Source organism: Erithacus rubecula, assembly GCF_903797595.1.
Source record: "Erithacus rubecula genome assembly, chromosome: 4".
NCBI classification, from domain to species: domain Eukaryota; kingdom Metazoa; phylum Chordata; class Aves; order Passeriformes; family Muscicapidae; genus Erithacus; species Erithacus rubecula.
This window is the reverse complement of record NC_136686.1, coordinates 37,481,865-37,502,987: the sequence shown is the minus strand read 5'-3', so window position 1 is coordinate 37,502,987 and position 21,123 is coordinate 37,481,865. Positions and strand designations below refer to the sequence as shown.

At 36.2% G+C, this 21,123-nt stretch overlaps 1 protein-coding gene across 1 annotated transcript in view; it reads left to right on the top strand.

Annotated features, from left to right (window-relative positions):
- LEMD3 (LEM domain containing 3) overlaps window positions 1-21,123 on the top strand; it is a 42,313-nt gene that overhangs the window by 7,107 nt on the left and 14,083 nt on the right. The window contains exons 2-6 of the mRNA XM_079303927.1: window positions 10,113-10,150; window positions 11,932-11,998; window positions 18,867-18,934; window positions 20,715-20,794; window positions 20,875-21,023. Coding sequence (XP_079160053.1) covers window positions 10,113-10,150; window positions 11,932-11,998; window positions 18,867-18,934; window positions 20,715-20,794; window positions 20,875-21,023 — 402 coding nt within the window. The remainder of the gene's footprint in view (window positions 1-10,112; window positions 10,151-11,931; window positions 11,999-18,866; window positions 18,935-20,714; window positions 20,795-20,874; window positions 21,024-21,123) is intronic.

The window sequence follows — 21,123 nt, the reverse complement described above, 5'->3', positions numbered from 1 at the left end:
ATGGTATGCAGAGACTTAAATTTCATATTGTAGGAGCCCTACTTTGCATTGTTTCCTAATCTATAATTATCCCAGTACAAGAGGAGAATCAGGCCTACAGTCCTCCTGTCTCTGGGAAGCAATTGTGTTTCTAAAAATTATGTACATTTAAATTCTGTTTGAGATCTGTTTTTTGTCTGAGAGTAGTAGGTTGCAAACTTTAGCTTGACTGCTTACCCAGCTAAGCTGGCAGGAGTTGTAGAGTTTTACCAAACTGATCCCTGCCATCTTCTACACTTGTGCTTCAGTAACAGTATGAACTTTTGAACAGGCCAGAACTGCTGATTGAGAAAGTTGCTTCACTAAAAAGCTTAGGCAAGTAAATTAAGCAAGTAGTTTTATTTATTTATTTTTATTTTTGTTTTTGTTATTGAAAGTGCTGTTTCAATGTTGTGGAGAATCACACTGTTGTAATCATGAGGCATATATTCCTTTCACCTTCATAGTTCTTGTGTTTGTACTCTCTGCTAAAATTAGTTGTCTGTTGTGATTTGTATTAGATTGAAGGGAATAAGTTTACTGGTCAGTGGATTGTGAAATCAAGGTATATTAAAAAGGAAAGGTTTTTTTTGGAGACTCCCATGGTTGTTGAGAACTTCATTAGTACTATCTTCAACTTGTCTGTTCTTGGCTCCTTTTGTTTCTTGTGGTAGATACAGATTTGTGGAGGAAGGTGACAGTGCCTTTGCTGTGATTACAGTAAATAAAGACACGTTGTAGCTTAGGTCTTGATTAAAATAACCTTCTGCCCACTGAGTCATTCTGATACAGAAGAACTTGTCAAAAGGGGCAGTGGTATTGATGGAAAGAAGTGATCTGTGCAGGGATAGATTGAAGAACCACTGCACATCTTAAAGCTGGCCTTCTGCAGGTTTCTTCTGTCTTAGCAGGCTTGCTAGAGTTGATAATGTCCAATGTTGAGTCCTGTGCTGTACTTCCCACAGTGTTACTTAGTGCCGTTTTTCTGTTCTGCTTGTGTTTACATTCTGCTGTGCAGTGTGAGATTAGGTGTTAACCATGAAACAGGCAAATGTGGTGCCTGTTGGGCATAGCTTGCTGGAGGAGATGTGTTGTTATGGCTGTTGCTGTTATGGCTGGCATTTTGCAGAAGTGAATTCTTTTTGCAGAGGAAAATATCAAATTTTCTGCTTTCTAAGAATTATTTAACATCAAGAGATCTTGAATAACTGCCTATTTGGAGTCTTCAGTTACTTCAGCTGCTTTAAATGATAGGCTGAATTGATTAAAAAGGCTGTTTAAAGTAGGGAGAAGAGTAGGGGCTTAAAAAGAGATGTCTAACATTGAGTTAAGAGGCACTAAAACTTACTAAGTATTCAGTAAGACTCATTGGATTTTAGTGATCCTCTGCTAGGTAAGCAAGAAATGGATCTGTTCATGAGAGATTGTAGAACAACTCCTCAGCTACTTTTTCATTGTTTCAGAGAAGACCATTTACTTAAATTAAAAGTTAAAGATGGCTTGTTACAGAATAATGTTTTATATACATGCTAAGACTCCTTTCATACTACTTTTATTCACTTAAGTCTTAATACATGGTCACATCCCCTTAAGCTTCTATTTTTTAAAGAAGTACAAGAGATGTTTATACTTGGTCTTACAGTGTCTTGGGTAAATGCAGCATCAGCTTTTCCTTTCTGGGTATCAGCTGAATAAAACTTTATCACAGGAGGACTGCTGGGTATGAGGTGGATGAACGTAGTATTTTTCCTAACGTTAGATTTTAAGGCCACATCTAGATCTTAATTTTACTTTTGTCCACAAAGAGTGTTTCTTTGGCCAGTTAAATCTCTGAATTGGAGAAACCTCAGACTGTTCTTTAATTTCATAACTGTTTTTTGTTAGCTTTCGGACCTTTTCAGTAGGTGTATCCAAGCCACTTACCATAACCATCTGTACCCTCAATACACATCATCTCACTATGTAGCTGTGCAATAAAACATTCCACAGCACTTCATTTAGTAGTACTTAATCCCAGTGTTTGTTCAGCATCATCAACCTGCACAGCAAAGCCCCTCATGTCCCATGTATCCCTGTATCTCTCAACTTCATCAAACACATTTATCTGAATACACAGATGTTGTTGGTCACAGAGAAGTCTAGCAATAGAACTAATCTGAAACCTGTCAGTATTTAACTGAGCAGTGGAAGATTTACTCTGAAGGATGGGTTTCATATCTCAGCATGTAGATACATGATTACTTCTTTGTTCTGATTTGAGTTTTGTTTATCTCATTACTGTTGACTTGGGTTTGTTGTGAGGCAAATTGCAGACTGGTGTTTATTTGTTTGTTTTTTTTATTCCCAGTGTATTTTCTGGGAAATGGTGTAACATTATCTGTTTAGGAATTTCTATTCATCTCTGGCTATATCTAAAGTTTAGAGTGCTGTTTGTTCTTTTTCAGGTGTCGTGCCTTAGATGACCAAAGAGCATTTTGTTGAGTGACAGACTGGGTGGTGCATGTGCCTGAGAGGCATTTTCACAGGCTGTGGAAATCCACAATTCAAACCTAATTGTGGGAAAAGGCCAGTCTGGCAGTGTTGCTTTTACTCTTTTCTCTTTGCAAATTCCTTGGAAATAGTTTACTGTTACTTTGTAAATAAGAGCAAATTATTTATTAAATTCCTTGGTGGTGTCTTGCAAAGGAGAGTATCATATTAGGTTCAATCTAGTCTGTTTTTGTATTGGTGTGTACCCTATGTATGACCCAAAAAAAGTCTGGGGAGGAGAAAGGCATAGTGTGTTTTAAAAAAAAGCTGAAAAGTTTTGGTTTTTTTTTTTTATTTGGTTGGTTTGGGGGTTTTTTTTGGTGTGTGTGTGTGTGTTTCATGATTTATTTTTGGGTTTTGTTTCTCTTATCTGTAAGCATGAGAAGTACTTGTGCTTTTACATCTGCTTATGTAAAAGCAGATGTGTATAAAAGTGTTTGTAAGGCACTGTGGGAAATAGGGAGTCTCAGCTATGTTTAAAGGATATGCTCATGTTGGGTACTTTGTCTTTTGCATATAGTAATAAATGCATGTTCATTTTTATATAAACTCAGAAGAAAACGAAAAAGGGAGTGTTGAGAACATCTAAGAGAGCTATACTGCTTGCACAGTGACCTTTGAACTAGGAGGAGAAATATTGATCTTTTGAGTACTCCTGAGAGCTCATTCATTCAGAATGAGCAGGTACCTATGCACAGTTTGATTTGCTGATCTAGGTGTATTATGATCAATGCCTGTTAAGTTTTACTTCCATCAGAGGTGGTGCTCCCTGCAGAAACACTGTGTTGTGGTGTTGTTTACATTGAGCATGGATGTGTCTGCATACTGTGGAACTGTACAGTGCAGTGGCTTTTTATTTATAACTTTAAACACCTTTTTTTTTTCGTTTGACCTTCAGCTAAAGATACTGCTTATTGAACTGAGAACAAAAATATGCAGATTGAGTACAAATGCACATGAAATAGAGGTGGGAGGAAAACCATGAGATGTTAAATGCAGACTTGTTTTATTCTGCTGTGTAGGATGAGTGATATTAAAGTGATTGCTTTTGAGGGTGAGCAGACTGGAGGGAAAGGACCCAAAAGTAGCAGCCCTGGGAAGGAGCTGTCCTGGTAATTGAGGACCTAAGGCCAAGTAGGGTCTGCCTATTTATTTTGTGAGGGAATGAGTTAGCATGTGATATCCTTTGCCATTCAGAAAATGGGAATGTATTGAGCTGCTTACACAAGCCTTGGGATCAGACTAACTATATGGCCAGCTCCCTTGAGCACGAGATACATGGTTTGAGGAAATGGAGTCAGGATCTTTTTCTGTAAACTTGTTTTTCATAGTTCAAGCACTGAGCTTTGTGCTACTATGCAGTGACCTACATACTACAGAGTTCCTATGTGCCAAAGGTGTGGCATGGTTTTATTGCCCTAGTGTTGAGATCTTGGTAAGACTCACTTGTACTTCCTTTCTGTCTTCTTTTTTTCCAGTTTCTGCATGGCAGGTTGAGTTTCTTGCCAAGAAGGGTTTTGGTTTTTCTTGTTTCTTTTTCTCATCTTTACGTCCACCAAGGTCAGAAGTGCACACAGTGCTGCTAGAAGATTCATCACCCTAATCCACAAGCTGATGATGTAACCTTTTAACTAATGGGCATAACCTACTTAATTAATAAGCAATCATGATAACATTAGTTCAAGTTCAGGCTTAGTTCAAGCAGGCTCATCATTTGAGTAAAGGATAATGATGTGTTAGTCCAGTGGATCCCTTCAGATAATTTTTGTTTGAACCAGGTAGATTAATCAAACAAATCATCAAATAGAAGCAGTTGCTATGGTAGGCAGCCTGGGAGGTTAGCCAGCTCTTGAGAGTCTTAGTCCAGTGGGGTAAAAATGCAAGTAACACAATATTGCCTGCTCTTATGCATGTCCAGTCAAATGTGTTATGTTGTGCATTACTGCCGAGCTCATCCTGATTTTGAGCTCTTCAAACTTCCACAGTATGTGGTGAGTAGTTTTCCTTCTTCTCTTGACTAGTATGGATACTTGTGGTAAACTGGCTGCTGCTTCCTCAGTGAAAGCTCATCTTTGCCATGCCAAGAGACCTGCTATCAACTACCTTTGTGTGTACTGCATAGAGCACCTATTTTCAGAGTTCTGCTGTTGTGTTCAGGCTTTGTCCATACGTTGTTCACCAGTTCTGCTGCTCTTAGTGCATCAAGCACTGATAGACCAATGTGTGCTGAATGATTAAAAGGATGGAGGCACAGCAGAACCCCAGTTTTAAAAATGAGAAATTCCTATTAAATCTGTATCTTGAGTTTGTGCTCATGATCAATGGCCTTTTAGGAGTTTTATAGTCAGTGTTCTCCCTTTGCATGTTACCTTTGGATGTTGTAAACTGTTCATACTATTACTAGTACTTTATAACTGAAGTCTGTCTGGAAGAAGAGGTTGTAGCTGGGTGTTTTTATGTTGGAAACTCTTCAAGACGGAAATCCTTACTGCTTGTACAAAATCACAGGATATTTTTATCAAGACTGGGCCCCTTGGCAGAGCGTCAGTAGATTTAGTATTTAATTGCAGCTTCTCATTGATTCTTAAATCTTCTGTTTCAGTAACACTTGTTTTATTAGTTTGCTTTCTACTTTGAACTTTGGAGTTTGAGGAAGGCAGAACACTTCCTAGTTTGACATAAAACATGTTGTGTTGCCATGCTTTTAAGATGGAGTTTCCTCTTTTTTAAAATTTCTGTTCATTTATTGAAGTGATGGGTATTTTTTGTCATTATGAAATGTAAGGAGCTAAAATATTTGGGAGAGGTGCAGAAGGCAGAAGAGCTATTTCAGAAGCCTATTTGGATTCTCTACCCATTGTAAAATGCTGATATGTGTCGAAAGTCGAATGTTGCTCCTGGTAATGTTTTGGAACTGCTCATAAGAGCAGTCTTAGTGTAGTGGGTTTTTTATTTTGTGTGTATACACACCAGCCTGTAGTGAATACTGTGTGTATGTGTGTGGAAGGAATGTTATTTTAATCTAATTTTTAGAATGCATGGCAAGTACACTTTTGGGCCATTTTCCCTAACAGAGCAGAGATAGCTATTTCTTCTGTGTTTTGTAGTATAATGCAAAAAAGCATGTGTGCAAATACTGTTACTAAAAATATTTCCTTAAATATTCTTAAGAACTGGCAGCTTTTATAATTTCTAGGGGTTTTGATCAGTAAAGTGAGTACTAGAATGAAACTAATGTTATTATTCTAGTGAAACTGAATAATCTGATGAGAAGCTTTCCCAAAACACTTGTGTCTGTTCTTAAATGTGGATGAAATTGGCATGACTTGCAGGAACACCTTTCAACATTCAGGTCTGTTCTTACCAGCATTTAAGTAGGCAGGAGTAGATTTTAACCTTTCTAGGAAGGGTGATACAGCTAAGCAAAGAAGAGGATTACTTTGTTGTAATTTGGTGGTCTTTTTATTTTTTGTTAAGTAGTGAGAAACTCCAAAGATAAATTCTGATACCTTTTTACCTAACATAATGAAGACTGTTATTTTTAGTGCTGATAGAAAATGTGTCTGAAGTGTATGATTGTTTTAATTCTTTTGGAGGAAGACTTTGTAAAAAAAATGAACATGAAATTGTTGGTTATGTCATCAGTCGTTACATCACTTACTCACAATGAATTAAAATTATAGTGGCTGGAAAAATTATCAATAAAAGCACTTTAAACTGAGTCAGTTGAAAAAGTGACTAGATGTTAAGGAAAGGTTCAGTCATTTGTAGAGTTTGCTAATCCTTGTGACATGTTATGCTGCTCTTCAAAACTGACAGGGCCAAGAACTATTCAAACTACAATGGGAGACGCATTTAGAAATATAAAAATAATTTCCAAAGCACACAAAGATGATCTATAGTGATGGAATTGCTGTATGATTTGGTGTCTTAATATCAAAGCAGAGAGATTTAGCCTGCTGGTTTGAAGTGGTTTCTACCTGAATTAGAGAAATATGGAGCTAGAAGGTTGTGCAAAACTGCTTGTCTGTTTTGAGCTTTGAATAATTGCAGACAAAAAAATAAAGGCAGGATTATTTTGTTTAAGAAGTTTGAAATCTGGAATTCTGGAACATTTTATCTAGTAATCTGCTTGGTATTTTTCTGTCATTTTAAGGTTTAGGAGTTCTGAGGGACAATATTTTGGAATTATTCTTGACACATACACAGTATGTCTCTGGATGAAGTCACACCTTGATCCTAGACTTAGAAAAAGATCTGTTAGCTGACATTGAAAATGCTTGGGTTGTAAAATTATTGAAAACTTATTTTCGAGATCATGTAGAAAGAGGATGGGCTAAAGGCCAATTTCTGATAGCAGTGCTTCTAATACTGTTTCTTACTCTGGTATCAGTACAATAACCAGCTAATGTATTTGTTTTAAGAGGGAAAAAAATCTGATGGAAAGCCTTAGGTTATCTGCTTACAGAACACATCTTTTAAGATGGAATTTGGAAATGTTGCTACTTCTGTTTTGGGGTTAGTCTGCTTGTGGCATAGTGGATGAGGAGAAGGAAAGTACTTTGCAGGGATGAACATTCTTGCTTCTACAGAAGCTTCTAACTTGGAGTTATATTTTAGAGTCTCTGAGTCCTTTGGGTGGATGGTATTTTGATGCTTTGTGCCATCACACTGAGAAATGAGGTGCTTATGGGTTAATTGGGATCATTCTTGTTTCTGCAGCTGCAGCTTTACAGATCCTTAAAGTTGCATTGGAATTTTGCTTTTTCATCTATAAAATCAAATTATCTGTACAGTCAGAAATAGATTATGGCATTACAGTGATTCTGTTAAAAATGTAATCTTGGAGTGTTAGGAGGAGCATAGAGCTGCAGAAGGGTTCAGAGGTGACTTTTATAGCAAGGAAGAAGAGGACTCAAATGTGGAAGAGCGAGGAAAGAATTGAAGGCACGAATGTTATGGAAGGGCTGAACAGTCTTACTGCTCTCCTCTGGTACAAGTTTACGTGTTTTAACTTTGTAACATAAGTAAATGGTAAGTTGTTCTTTGAACTCCATTAGAATACGAGCTTGATATTTTCAAGGCTGGCAATTGTTGCAAGATAGAGATCTCAAACCCTTTTTGAGGAAGAGCCTTGGAATATGTTCAGATAAAAATCTTATATTAAAAATTCTTAATTTAATGTTTAATTTGGTAGAATAAGAATTTATCACTCTTACAAATATACTTACATATTCTAAGAACTGTTGAGAAAGCTTTTGAAACCAAGAATGCTGATGTAATATATTGAAATACCTTAGGCATGTTGGAGTAGGTGAAAACTTTACATCTATGACTGGAGTATGTGGGAGGATTTGGTAAGAGCTTAGGTTCTGGACAAAAGAAAGAAGGGTGTATTCAAAAGAGGAATTACTGAAGAAGTTAAGGAGTGGCCTTATTAACTCAAGTGAATTGAGGTTATGTGGTAAATAAATGCAGATTGATTAACAGTTGTAATTGCATATGCAGCTGATAAATTGCTGCAATTGCATTTTGTATACTTGCCTCTTAAAGCACCAGTCATGCTAGACTAAATAGTATCATATAAAAAATGTACTTCAGTTTTTTGTTATCTATAATAATTACTAACTTCAGAGGGATTTAATGAAAATCCTATTGTCTGAGTAAAGGAGTTTTAAAGAATGTTAAATTTTTGTGATAGGTAATTTTGAAGAGGTGGTTGGTATTCTTGAGCATTGTATTCTTGATTACTATGTATTTGTGAAGGAGAGGCAAACATTGACATTTCATCTGGCTTGCTTGATAAATTCAAGGTGTTAATTTATGTAAATATTAAGTTGCCCAAATGTGAGATTGTTTTTATACTGGGATTATGATGCTGGAAAAGTCTAACCACCACAATAGCTTTCACTTAATTGCTGGACTGCCCTAGTATATCTAGAATTTCAGTGACAGTGTTCAGTTTGCATCTTTGCAGGCATGGAAATATTGCATATATGTTTGTTTCATGACTTTCATCTGTGCTAAAATATGTTAGGTATGTGTAATCTACTCTCTCCTGTGCCTTGTGTTTGTACCCCTCTTCCAATCTAAAACCACTACTCAATCAAGATTTCATGTGTACTCAAAAAGATTGACCCTAGAGTCTGTAATTAGCCTTGTCTGGTTAACTAACAATCAAACTGGGTGTTTACTCCTATTTTATATTGTTTAGACTGAATGTTTAGTGTGCTGAGTGTATTTGATTGAATTAATGAATGAAATACTTAAAACTTTTTGAAGCTGGTAGCTTGATAACTCAGTGAGCAATGGCTGTGAATTTGGACCTATAGAATGAAACTGGTTTGCAAGAGTCTTCGACATATGCTTCTATCAACTTTAATAAATGTTACATCTAATACAGTGTTTGGATGCCTGTGAAAACCAGTCCCTGAGTTTGGGTGGGCTTTTTTTTTAAATTTGCTTTGTCAGAAAAAGCCAAAGAAGGGCTTATTGGGTAGGTAACATGCTTAATTTTTTCCTGAGCTCAGGCACATGGACAAACTTGTTTGCAAAGTTGCAGAGAGTTAAGCCTTCTTCATTTAGAAAGCGTTTTTGTTGTTCCACTGTTTTATGCATCATTTGTTGGTAGTAACCATAGGAATGTGAATTTTACCTTTGCTATGTGTAGGAGCAAATAAAGGGTAGTTGTTTCTACTTCAAACTTAATTTCAAAACTAAGGTGTAGTGGATCTACATTTGTCTGCTGACAAGAGTGCTGCTGAAGTTTGTGCAGTTAATCAAAATCATGTTCTTTTACAAATAATAACATTTGTTCTTAGATTTTTTTTTTAATTTTTCTATTTCTTATCCATATTGACTTGCACTTGACTAAGGTTGGAAACCCTGTTTTATAAGTTAGTTTCTTTTGTATCCTCCATTTCTTCTAAATGAGAAATCTTGCCATGAGTTTGATCTAATATGTCAACTTTTTTATTTCTCTTTAATTTTCCCTTTATAACTAAATTAATGGATCAGTTTAAGCGTGGTTGTGGTTCATAAATCAAGATATTGGCCATCAGTCTACTCTTGGGTGGGCAACTCTTGATATTTTGTGGATACATCAGTGCATGAGAGTGCATGAGCTCTCAGTGTGTCATCTCACTCTTGTTAAAAGAAAATGCAGAGTTGTAGAGCTTTGTTGTATGTATTAGTGGTTAGTAAAAAAGTGGTTTTCCTTTTTTGAATTATCCACTAAAATGTAAAACCTTGAAATTATTTCAAAGCAGTTGAGTTGTTAAAGCAAGAGTTCAGCAAATGGCAAGTACAGCTTTGTTTGTAAGGAAATAGCTGTGAAATTTGTTGACATGCAGAATTCTCATTTAACCTAAATGCTACTACACTGCATTGTTAAATGCAGAGTTAGGGCAAAGGTTAATAGATGTCTCTTTGTTATTTGTCTTATTATGGACCTTGTTTTTATCTTAACTATTGCAGTTGTGTCATCAACCTGTAATGTTGGTATACCTTTTTAGTATTTTCAGACCCTAGAGTAAATTAATTTTTTCCTTTTTGTTTTTTGACAGTTAAGGATCCCTTTAGAGAAGAACTCCAAAAAATACAAGTAAGTAAAACCACTTAACACTGAGATTTTAATCTGTCACATGATTGCATAAAAACAATATAGATCTGTTCAGAATGATGCAGTTTTAGTATAATTTGAAGGAAATAAATGCACTTTCTTGTGACTGATGTTTTAAATTTTTTTTCTTTGTGGGTGGTATAAATAGGATTACAAGATTTGATTACAAGATTTGGCTGTGGCATGCTGGTTGCTTCATGTACAATTAAAATAGTGCATAATTTGTGTTGTAAAAAGAAAAAAGTGTCTTAAATTTTGAGATTAAATGTAACACTTTTTCGCTTACTGTTACCATTTGGCTTCTCAACCTTGAAAGCACAGCTGGCAAGAGATTATTTTCATGAAACCCCATGATCTTATTTAGTGCTATGGAAGAGCAAGGGTTAAAGTCCTTCAAAATTAATTTTAAAATTTGTCTTTTTCATTTTGATACCATTCTGTTACTTGTTCCTATATTCACTTTTTTGTCTGAAGTATCAGGCTAACCATTTTTGAGATGTCACCATTGAAGCTATCTGTATTATTCTTAGCTGTGCAGCAAGAATTCAGGTTATTCTCTCTTCTGACTTGAATTGTGAACCTAGTGATCTGCTTTTGCTAGGCATATACAAGCAAGTATTGCAGAATAATTGTGCAGGATTTGGGGGGCTGCATTTTTTTGGTTTACTGTCTGGGATTTGGTTTTTTTGTTCGGTGGATTGGTGGGTTTTTGGGTCTAGGATTGAACTCTGTGAAAGTTAATAATTGGGTGTTAAGCAGCTGGCCTTGGCTGGTTTCTTGCATAGAAAATGTTTGTGAATCACTTGAACAAATTCAGTTTCTTGCGGCAGATTCTGGTGATTATTTCAAAATTACTTTACTAGTGCAGAGAGAATGCATTTTGTGCACTGGATTCAGCCTGAGAACCTGTTCTATATGTTACTTTCTCCTCTTTCTATTGCACTGTTCCATAATAATCCTATTGCGTGCTTGAGTGATTGTTAGCTGCAAAGGTTATACTGTTCAATTCCTTATTTTATGTGGTCCAGCCCTTAATTAGGAGAAAAAGAATATTTCTCATGTTCATCTCACTGTAGCTATTAGTAAAGTTATGGATGTACCTACTGGAAATAAATGGAATTTGAAGTATTCCTGGTGGTGTATATGTGTGCTGGAGGATTGATTTTTCTCTTCTGCCATTCACAGTGTTTTCTGGCCAGGAAATGAGTTAATAAGATTGGTTAGGTTCCTAAGGAGTATCAACTACATCAGCTTAATCTCAGTGATGGTTTTGTAGTACCAGAATAGGGAGAGGTGACACTGGTAATTGTTGATAGTGCTGTTGGGAAATAATTTGTCCATTGTGAAAGAAATATTTTGCTTTTCTGGTAGTAATTTTCTTACAGAAAAAAAAAATTGGACTATTCACATTTTAAAATTATGTCAATAGTACTGTTGCATCAGGGAATTAAGTCTAATATAGTTAGGTTTTTTTCAAAATGAATATAATCAGCATATGCGCAAACTGGAAAATTACTTTTTTGAGTATTTTTTTGAATGAAGGCCATTCAGTCTTAGTCATTAGTCTTAGCCTAGTCTTAGCCATTTGATAAAACTTCAACATTTCAGAATAGACTTTAGTGCTTGTTATTGTCTGTGTATGTAATTCAACGTTCTTTGTCTTTACATTTTTCCACATGGTATATAAAGATTTTAGGAATAAATGGAAACAAGCACATCTGTACTACTGCTTGCTTTAACATAAATTTTTTTTCTCATCCTAGGAAGTTGAAATAAGTCTCATGATGAAGAGCTTGTATGCACTTCATGATAAATTGGCACAAGTAGCAGGTAACCCTTAAAAAATATTGTGATGTAACATTATGGCAACAACTACAAAAAAGTCCATGCTCAGATAATGATTTGCAATAACTGGGTCCCTGATAGCCATTTAGAGTTCCATATTGGGAAACTTGAAATCCTGTTTCTAGTTAACTAAGCTGTCTTTTCCCACCAGTGTAGCACCTTTGGTTACTATATTTGCTAATGAGATAGGCTCTTGAATATTGTGATCCTATGGGCTTTTTGACCCAACGTCTTACTACTTTATTAATCTGATTTTGTTAAAAGGCTGAAATTAAATTTGCTATATGTGAGGAGGACTGTGTGGGTTTCTTAAAGGTCATTAAATCATTGTGGTGAAAATCTAATATTTTGCAACAGTGATAAAATGGCTGCTAATAAAGTGAACAGTAGTGGTTGAACAAGATTTCCTTGTTAGACAAAATGTCCAACTTAACAATACGAGTTGTATAGTAATGAAAAGTGCTGCACAGATTCATGTGCCAGAGTTGGTGTTTAGGGATAGTGTTATTGAATATTCAAAGTAAAAAATAGGGTGGTTTTATCTGAAGTTGTAAGGAACACAGTTTTAAACTGCACACGTACTAGCACATCAGAGTCAGGAAATGGTGAAGTTAAGGCTGTGATTATAACTTTGGCATCTGGTGAATGAGAGTTACAACTGAGTCTGTATCATGACTATTAAGCTGTTTTTATCATCCTTGCATATTTAACCCATAATGTGCTCAGGAGGTCTTACTGGTCTTTGTGCCATTTGTTTTACATCAGCAGGTTTTACCAAGAAGGCTTTTCTATTATTATTATCAGGTACTACAGACATTTCGCAAACCTGAAAAAATGTGGAAGCAATTCTGTGTCAGATACGAAACCAACAATGTAGTATGTCAAGGCAGTATAAGACAAACCCCACACTTTTTTGTTTGTTTACATCAAAGAATCACAGAATGAGTGAAGTTGGAAGGAATCACAGTGGGTCATTTGGGCCAACCTCCTTATTCAAGTAGAGTTGTCCCAGAGCACATGGTGTAGGATTGCATCCAAGCAGTTCTTGAACATCTCGAGCAAGGGAGGTTCCACATTCTTCCTGGACAATCTGGTCCAGTGCTCAGTCACCCACACAGTGAAGTGTTCCTCATGTTCAGGTGGAACTTCCTGTGCATCCGTCTCTGCCTATTGCCTCTTGTCCTATTGCTGGCTGCCACCAAGAGCAGCCTGGATCCATCCTCTTGACAGCCTCCCTTCAGATAATTATAGATGTTGATGAGGTCCCCTCTCAGTTGCCTCTTCTTGTGGCTGAGCAGGTCCAGCTCCCTCTGTCTTACTCATAAGAGAGATGCTCCAGTCTCTTAGTCCTTGTCTTCTGACGTAGACAGTACTATAGCTGAACATTCAAGGTGATTGTTGCTTTTCCTTGCTTGGATCATTGTCATGCTGCTTCCCTCTGTCTTTTGAAGAATGTAAGAGCTTGCTGTTTGTTCAGTGTGTCATCTGGCCCTCCAGGGGCCATACAATGAACAACGTGCTTGCCTGGATAAAAAGGTTTGGCACATAATTTCCATGAAGGAAAGGGAGGTTTTTTTTATTAGCTGGGGTTTAACTTCAGTGCACATAGACATATATAAATCTTTACTTGGGTGCCTTATGAGGAAGAATTTGTATGCTGCAAGACAGCTGCTTGCTTCACCAGGTCTCAAAGATGCACTATTTTTCTTAAGTCTATTTCTGGCCAGAAGGATCTTCAAATGCTTCCTTTTGAAGAATACAGCTATCCTTTCAGGTTGGGTGGTACTCCAGACTGGAGCTGTAATGTAGGATTACCTGGTTGCTCAGCAGAATAGATTTCATACAGTCTGAAGAAAGCCCTAAGCCATCTTAGACAGAATTCTCCTCAATGCCAGGTTTCTTAAGATACAAGGGGGAGATGTCTGCCATACATTTTTGAATATCATATTAATGTAGACCTGATACAATATCTGGAGGCAGTTTAAAAGGCATGAAACAGAGAAAGCTGCAAGGGAGATGTAGGATTTAAGAGTGTTGATCTTGTGCATGGTGCTTCACTTCAAAGAAGTTAAGGAGTACAGATTTACTCAAAGTGGTGCTTTTCAGCTCTCTCTGCCACATACTTGGAAAAGTTTCTCTCATTTCATACTTGGCTATGAATCATTTGTTCATGTTATAACTATTAATATTAAAAAGGCAGGCTGGAAACTTGAAGTAGTCTGTTCTGTTAAGCTTTATTCAACATCTTGACTACCATAAAGATCTCCTTAAAATTTGGTTTCTAGCTCTGTTTAATAAAACAGAACTTAATATTTTTACTGATCTAGTTTTTTACCTTGTCAACTTCAAATGGAGAGCCAGTGATGGGGCTTTTATTTTAGAAGGTAGGACATTAAGTTTTTTTTTAAGAAGAAAATGTCAGAGTAACAGTTCCTCAATTTTGACTTAATACACCATGTCCAGATACCTAATCTGGACTGTGGCATTCCTGTATGATGTGGAATTATTTAATTATCCAATATAAAAATAGGTTGCCTTTAATGCATCACTATTCTCAGAATTACTAGTCTGCCAAACCTACAGTGAGTAATTTTTTTGCCTCACAGGAAACTCAGAACTGGATGAGCAGATACTGCTTCTCCCTTGAACTGAAGTTTATGTTCCTGTGTTCTTGTCTTGAATGGTTTAGACATTCTTCAAAACAGCAACTTTTTATGAACAGTATATATTTCAGTATCCAAGACTTTCTGCTCACCAAAATGTCTGCTTTTTTGACATGTGTATATGAACTTTATTCCAAGAGTTACTTCATTGGACTGACTTCAATAGATCACATCCATTTTCAGTCAGACTTACAAAATTAATAAATCTAACCACTATATTCACAAGAAGCAATACCATGGGTATGACCCTTTCAAAGGTTATTGAGATGCAGGGGTGAATTAGGCTTTCATATGTAATGAGGCTTCCTGATAAATCCATGGCTGGAAGAAAATCCTGGCAAAACGCCTAATATTACTTAAATACTTAATATTTATTTCAAGTGTCAGCTACTCTATCTGATGGCTGTCATAGACTCTCTGTTCTGTCACTTTCCTTGATCTTTGGTTTAATAGGTCCTGTGCTGTTTCCAGCCAGTGATTGAACAACTGTTTAGCAAGTTCTGGTGTTCTGTAGTGTTATTGAGCTGTTGAATTTGCCTTTGGAAGACTGTGCATCCTTACTTGATCTTGGTGTACTTCTGCTTTTCTTGAGCTCCCTACTTTTGTGCTCTGCTGCAAGTAACCTGAAAACATGAGACTTACTCAACAAATGTCTTGTATACTGCTTGCAGTTTGTACCAGTGGCCATATCACATCAAGCTATAAGCTAGAGATCTGTGCTAAATCCACATCTTCTTTGAAATATTAGCTTTCCACTGTGTTTTGCTACCAAATGAGAAAATTATTTACAGTGTAAAGCAAATACTTCAAAAATTTTAATATTTCTGTTGCCTGTATATGCTGCAGCTTGTAAGTTAAATGCCTAAATGAAAGTCATTATTAAATATTCTAGCCTGCATGGGAAAGAAGATCTGACTTGGTTTCTGTATTAGAAGCAGTTGAGACATAATAAATATTTCTTTAGAACTGAAGCTTTAGTTGCTTTTTGGTAGTATTTCTAGAAGAATTTGACTTATTGAGTGGCTTACCCAAATACACTAACATAAGCTAAAGTGTAGTTTTGTGATCCTTGCTGGGATGTGCTACTTTTTGCCTTCATACAAAAGCAAATAGAAAGGTTGATTGCTCTTGGAATAAATGATTAGTGCCCAAGGAAAGTTGTAAGCTCAAAGATCATGCTTTCTGTAAGCTCACAGCAGACATTATAAAAAAGAGGCAGTTTTTACAAATACCTCAGATGTATCTAGCAGCAGGCTTGTGTAAAGTTTTTTGTCTGTGCTTCAGTTTTATTCCTGAATATAGGGCCTCAAATGGAACAGTTAGGAAACATTTTTGGCTCAGACTATGGAAAGTGGGTTTCCAGGCCAAGTGGTTAATGATTGCACCAAAGTTATTCAAAGTAAGCCTTCATTTGCAGAGCTATTAGCTAACGCAGTGACTGAAATGGCATATAGGAATATCCTGCTGTTGCAGTAAAACAGAAGGTTGTCTGATTTGTGAAATGCCTAACTTTCTGCAAGTTCTCAAATTCATGAGTTTCAGAAGAAAGCTGTTAAAGGGTTCTCAGCAAAACATTTGTTGGAACAAGAAACTGTGTCTCCAATAGCTTTTTGTACAAGACTGAAACTCCATAACTCTAATTAGCTTACTTTTTTGGGAGACAACATGAAAGTGATTTTTATTCCTCTCCCCCTGCCCCAGAATTGCTTGAGGGAAATTTGAACTGATGGGCCTTAGACATTGTCAGGGCCCAGGCAGCAAGGGTGTTTTTAACTGTTAAACTTGTTCAGTGGGAATACAGTTTGAAAAAAATTCAGCAGCAGGATTGAGAGGCTTCTGAAGATGAGACCAGAAGCTGCTAAGTCAGTGTGCTGGCTGGGTGCTGCATAGCATTTGAAACTACTAAAGTAATTCAGTAGTCCCCTACATAAGAGAACTTCTGTCCTGTTGTAAAAGGTGATGCACTGTTCTCAAAAAGTGAAAAAATCCAACATGAACCCTGAAACTTGCATTCAAGAATTCATATTTTTCAGTCTGTCTCCTAGCTGTATGTTTGGTTTGCTTTCTTGTCTGTGTATTAACCTCACTCTTTTTATTCTCTCTCCTTTATTTCATAACAGGGCTTTTCTGCTTATCTAGATAATTAAAAAAGCAACCAAAGAAAAGCTTCTTAGCAGAAGGGTCTCATTCCCCTTCTCTCACAAGCTGTTTTGTTCAAAGAATGACTGAAATGCTTGCTCTGTATTGAAAAGACCCCAGAAAGACTTCAGGTCTTACCAAACAAGAGAAAAGGCTTAAATGTAGGAGTACCTGTCAGACTTGCTCATATCATGCAACTTAGTATCAGATGTAAATTGTACATACAGCTTTTACAGAGATAAGTTTTTAGTTTGTTATATTTACTCCATCAGTTCTGGATTTAAAACAATATGTTTACACCAGAGACTGTATGAGTATGATGTATAGCTATCCCAAGTCTGCTAATCCTGAAATATTAAATCACTGATGATTACACATGTAAATTTACAGGCTGTACAGTTTATGCTGTATAAAAAAAGTCTCACTACATTATATACAAGAAAAGCCTGTAGCTCCAATTCAGGTGCTGAGTTCTAAAATTAGAGTGGGTTTTTATGGAAGTGGTGTCCATTTTCAGCAGTGGTCTGTCTAGTTTTGCTATTACAGTAGATTCAGGCACTTTGAAAGTCTTAGACGTTGCATGCTAATTTTCAAGTGAAACAGCTTGTAAAATTTTCTGCTCAGTGCTTGATTGAAAATACATGCATGCACACAGGCTTAGTTCCAGCAGCACTTCTAGGCCAGTTAGCATATGAGCACTCTTAAAAACACTGTTCCTATTTCTCTGTATCCCAGCAGTAAAAGCATCCCTGTTAGGCTAATGTGCTTGCTAGGCCAAATTCTCTTAAATCTGTTGAAGTGTACTGAACAAAACTTCAGCAGTCTGAGAAGGACTGACTTAGGCTTCATAGAAATGTGTATTTCTTTGAAACTCCAGCTGAATGAGGCATGAAGGTGCTTCTCAGTAACTTGCTAGTGTTTCCTAACTTTTGCTCACATTGCCTTGAATGTTCATGTTTGTGCAAGGAACTAATACATGAAATTGCTCTTTTTAAAGTATGTTCCAATATAAGTGAAGATTTACATTTTATAGAAGCACAGATACTTTAAATTTTCTTAGCCTTGCTATAGCTTTGGGAATAGTACAACTTGGCATAGATTCAAGAAGGTAAGGCAGGTATAACACTGAGCCAATGAAAGACTGGGTTTGTTGTTGTGTATTTTATTGTTTTGGCACAGTAAAAGGATAGTTACAGGTGCCAAGATTTAGGGTTTTTTAAAAGAAATATCAGGGAAAAGAAGTGACTTGTCACTGTTGACATCTTCAGAAATGATGGCCTAGTGGTAGGTGGAAAACTGGTGTTAGACATTTTCCTTTTCTGTATGGCTTGGTGTTGATATGACTGTCACTATTTTCACTACTTTTTTTTTGTGTTGCACGGACCTTTAGTTTAGCAGAGAAAACCAGGGAGATGATGGCCCATTGCTCTGAGAACTGACTATGCATATAAATACCTTATTTCCTGACTGCTTCTGTGCACATTCCAAAACCACTAGGAGATGGTATAAGTGCCAGTTTCAAGCCATAGTGGAATTTTGTGGATGTTCAGGAAAACAGTGAGTTACCAAAATAATTTAGGCCAATCTAAAGCGCAGTAACTGAATTCATAGTGCCTGAAATATTTTTGATGTTGCAACTGGAGCTTGGTCTCTATAGAAGATAATAAAGGTTTTAGAGTTCAAGAAAAAAAATCTGGAAGCTGAGATAGGGTACAGTAACTTCTATATGGTAATGTCCTTCTGAAAGTTCTTTATGCTGCCTACTGTTCTGCTTTTGGTGTAAATACTGAAATGCACTTTCTGAGCAGTACATGGGATTCTATTGCTGTGATTTATACATATTGTTAGCTCTGAAAATCATTGGGTTTTTAAACTTATTTTGAAGGAGAAATTTGTGCAGAGATTTTTTCCATATTTTTAGTGGAACCTCTGAGGATTATTGTACTGCTATTGCTGCTTGTGTAAATTTTGTTAACCATAAGTGTTTAGGTGATGTTGTTTTATATAATGCAGTAATAAAGAGATCAAAATAAAAGTCTTCATTTTACCAGGGGAACATGAATGTGGCAGCTCTATTCAAAGAAACCTTACCGTCCAGGAGGCAGCTGCATATTTAAAAGTAAGCAAATGAGTTATTTTTCATTGATTGTATAGAATGTTTGTGTAAGTTGTAATTTTTAAGGCCTATTTTTATGTCTAATGCATTGACTAAAATTTGACTCTTGAATATTATTTGGAAACTTGTATTGAATATTATTTGGAAATGATCGAAACTGATTACTTGAATACACGCTACATATGATTTTCATTTGGGGATGTAGTGAGAATTTGTAGAGAGGGAGGGTGAAAGAAAGTGACTTAGTTGCAATGAAAGTGTAGCTAGTAGTGCTTCAGTGACATGCAGGGCTTTTTTTATTAAAACAGCGGGAGATGATTTGGATTGATGGAAATAGTTGATCAACATGAAAATAATAAATTTGTAATAAACTCAAATATCTAGAAGCTTCTCCAGAAATCACTGTATTGGTTTTTGAGACTTAATAGAAAAGAATGCTGTTTTCCTTTCTTTGTGGAGAAAGGTTGATGTGTAGATCTGTGCAAGCTGCCTGACAGACAGCAGCTGTTTAGAGAGGCTATTCAATGATGCTTTAAATACAAATGGTCAAAAAAAGGCCTTTTTGTTAATTTGATCACTGTGCAGTATTATGAAATCCCTCTCTCTGTCATTCCCCTGCCTCATTCCCCAAATAAAAGATGACTCTTGCCTTGTCTGGACAGCTGTAGGGTTTATTTTAGCCCATGTTGGTGTACCCTTCAGTGGAAAACTACTTGAAACTTTTAAGAGGCAGTGTGTGTAAGATTTCTTTGATTGAATGGGGAGGAGTTAAACTGATGTAGTTAATACACAAATATGTAGAAATTTTGCAGTTTGACAGACATGGATTGTAGGAGCAATGCTTTAGAGCATTCCAGAGAAGCTGCTAACACTGGTTTATGGTTTGACAATAATAATCTGTATCAGTGCATTGTGGAAAAAATTAAGGTGATGCCCTAGAGCTGATTATCTTGCCTGTCTGTTATGCTGAAAGAATATATAATAGTTTACCGTTATAACTGCTAGGAAGCTCAAATTTAATATGAAATTTTCTTGCTTTGCAGAAAGTCTTATTTAACCATACAGTTGCTTTACAGCATTTCTGCATTCAGTGATAAAATTTTCAATACTTTAATCTCAAAGGTAAAATAAAACCATTACTTAACTTTGAAATAAAACTTTTTGGGGACTTTAATTTCAAGTACAACAGTAACTTCCATTTTCACTTTTCTCTTTCTGCAAAAGAACATGCAAGTGAGCTGTGGAGAAGGTGTTAGCTTAGATAGCCATGAATATTGTCCTATTAGAGTTGATATAAAATAATTTTTAAAAATGTCAATATCTATGTAGTGATGTCAGTTCTTGATCTACAAATACTGGATTTTTAAATAAGTATCTATTAAAACTATCTTAAAATAGAATGGAGCATGGAACTGCTTTTATAGGAGGCATTTCCAGTGGAGTTCAGATCTAGTTGGGAGTTTCACTCGGAGTAGATTTCCAGTGATCGCCGCCTAGTGGCTGAATAATTTTTTTCTTGCACTAGGTTAGGGTTGAGAATAAAGCAGTGAATGTGCCTTGGCTTTTCAAATAGCCCTTAGTCTGAGGGATGATGGTGAGTCTGTGAACTGCTTGTAGCATAAATGGATTTACTTTATGCAGTGAACACCTACTCAAAACCTGAAGAATCAGGAACGAAAAAATAAACTTTTGATTACTAATCTGTGCACTATCTCAGGGTTTTTTTGGCATGATAACTCCCTGGTTGTTTATGAAATTACTAATTAATATTGTATTTTGACAGAATTTAGATCCAGAATATGAAAGTGTACTTAACACATCATTACAGTGGATCTTGAATAGTGGGGAAGATGTTGGCATAAAGTAAGTGGCATTTATTTCTTAAGTTAATCTCTTCTAAGAGAGTGTATCCTTTCTCATTAATACTGTATATTTTTGAATAGGTGTCTCAGCAATGATCCTAATGAGGTGGATGTCACTAACGTGACAGATGTGAAGTATCTGGAATCCACTAGTCCAAAGATGTCTTTCAGGTGTCGTTTCCGCCGTGCATTTGTTAATGTAACTCACAGATTATCAATATTGCTTTGGGGTAAGTTAATAAAACAGGCAACCTTCTTTTGTTGTAACTCATATTTATCTCAGTGCATGGGGAAAAAAGCAAGCTTAGAGAAAGTTTTTATTCAACCATA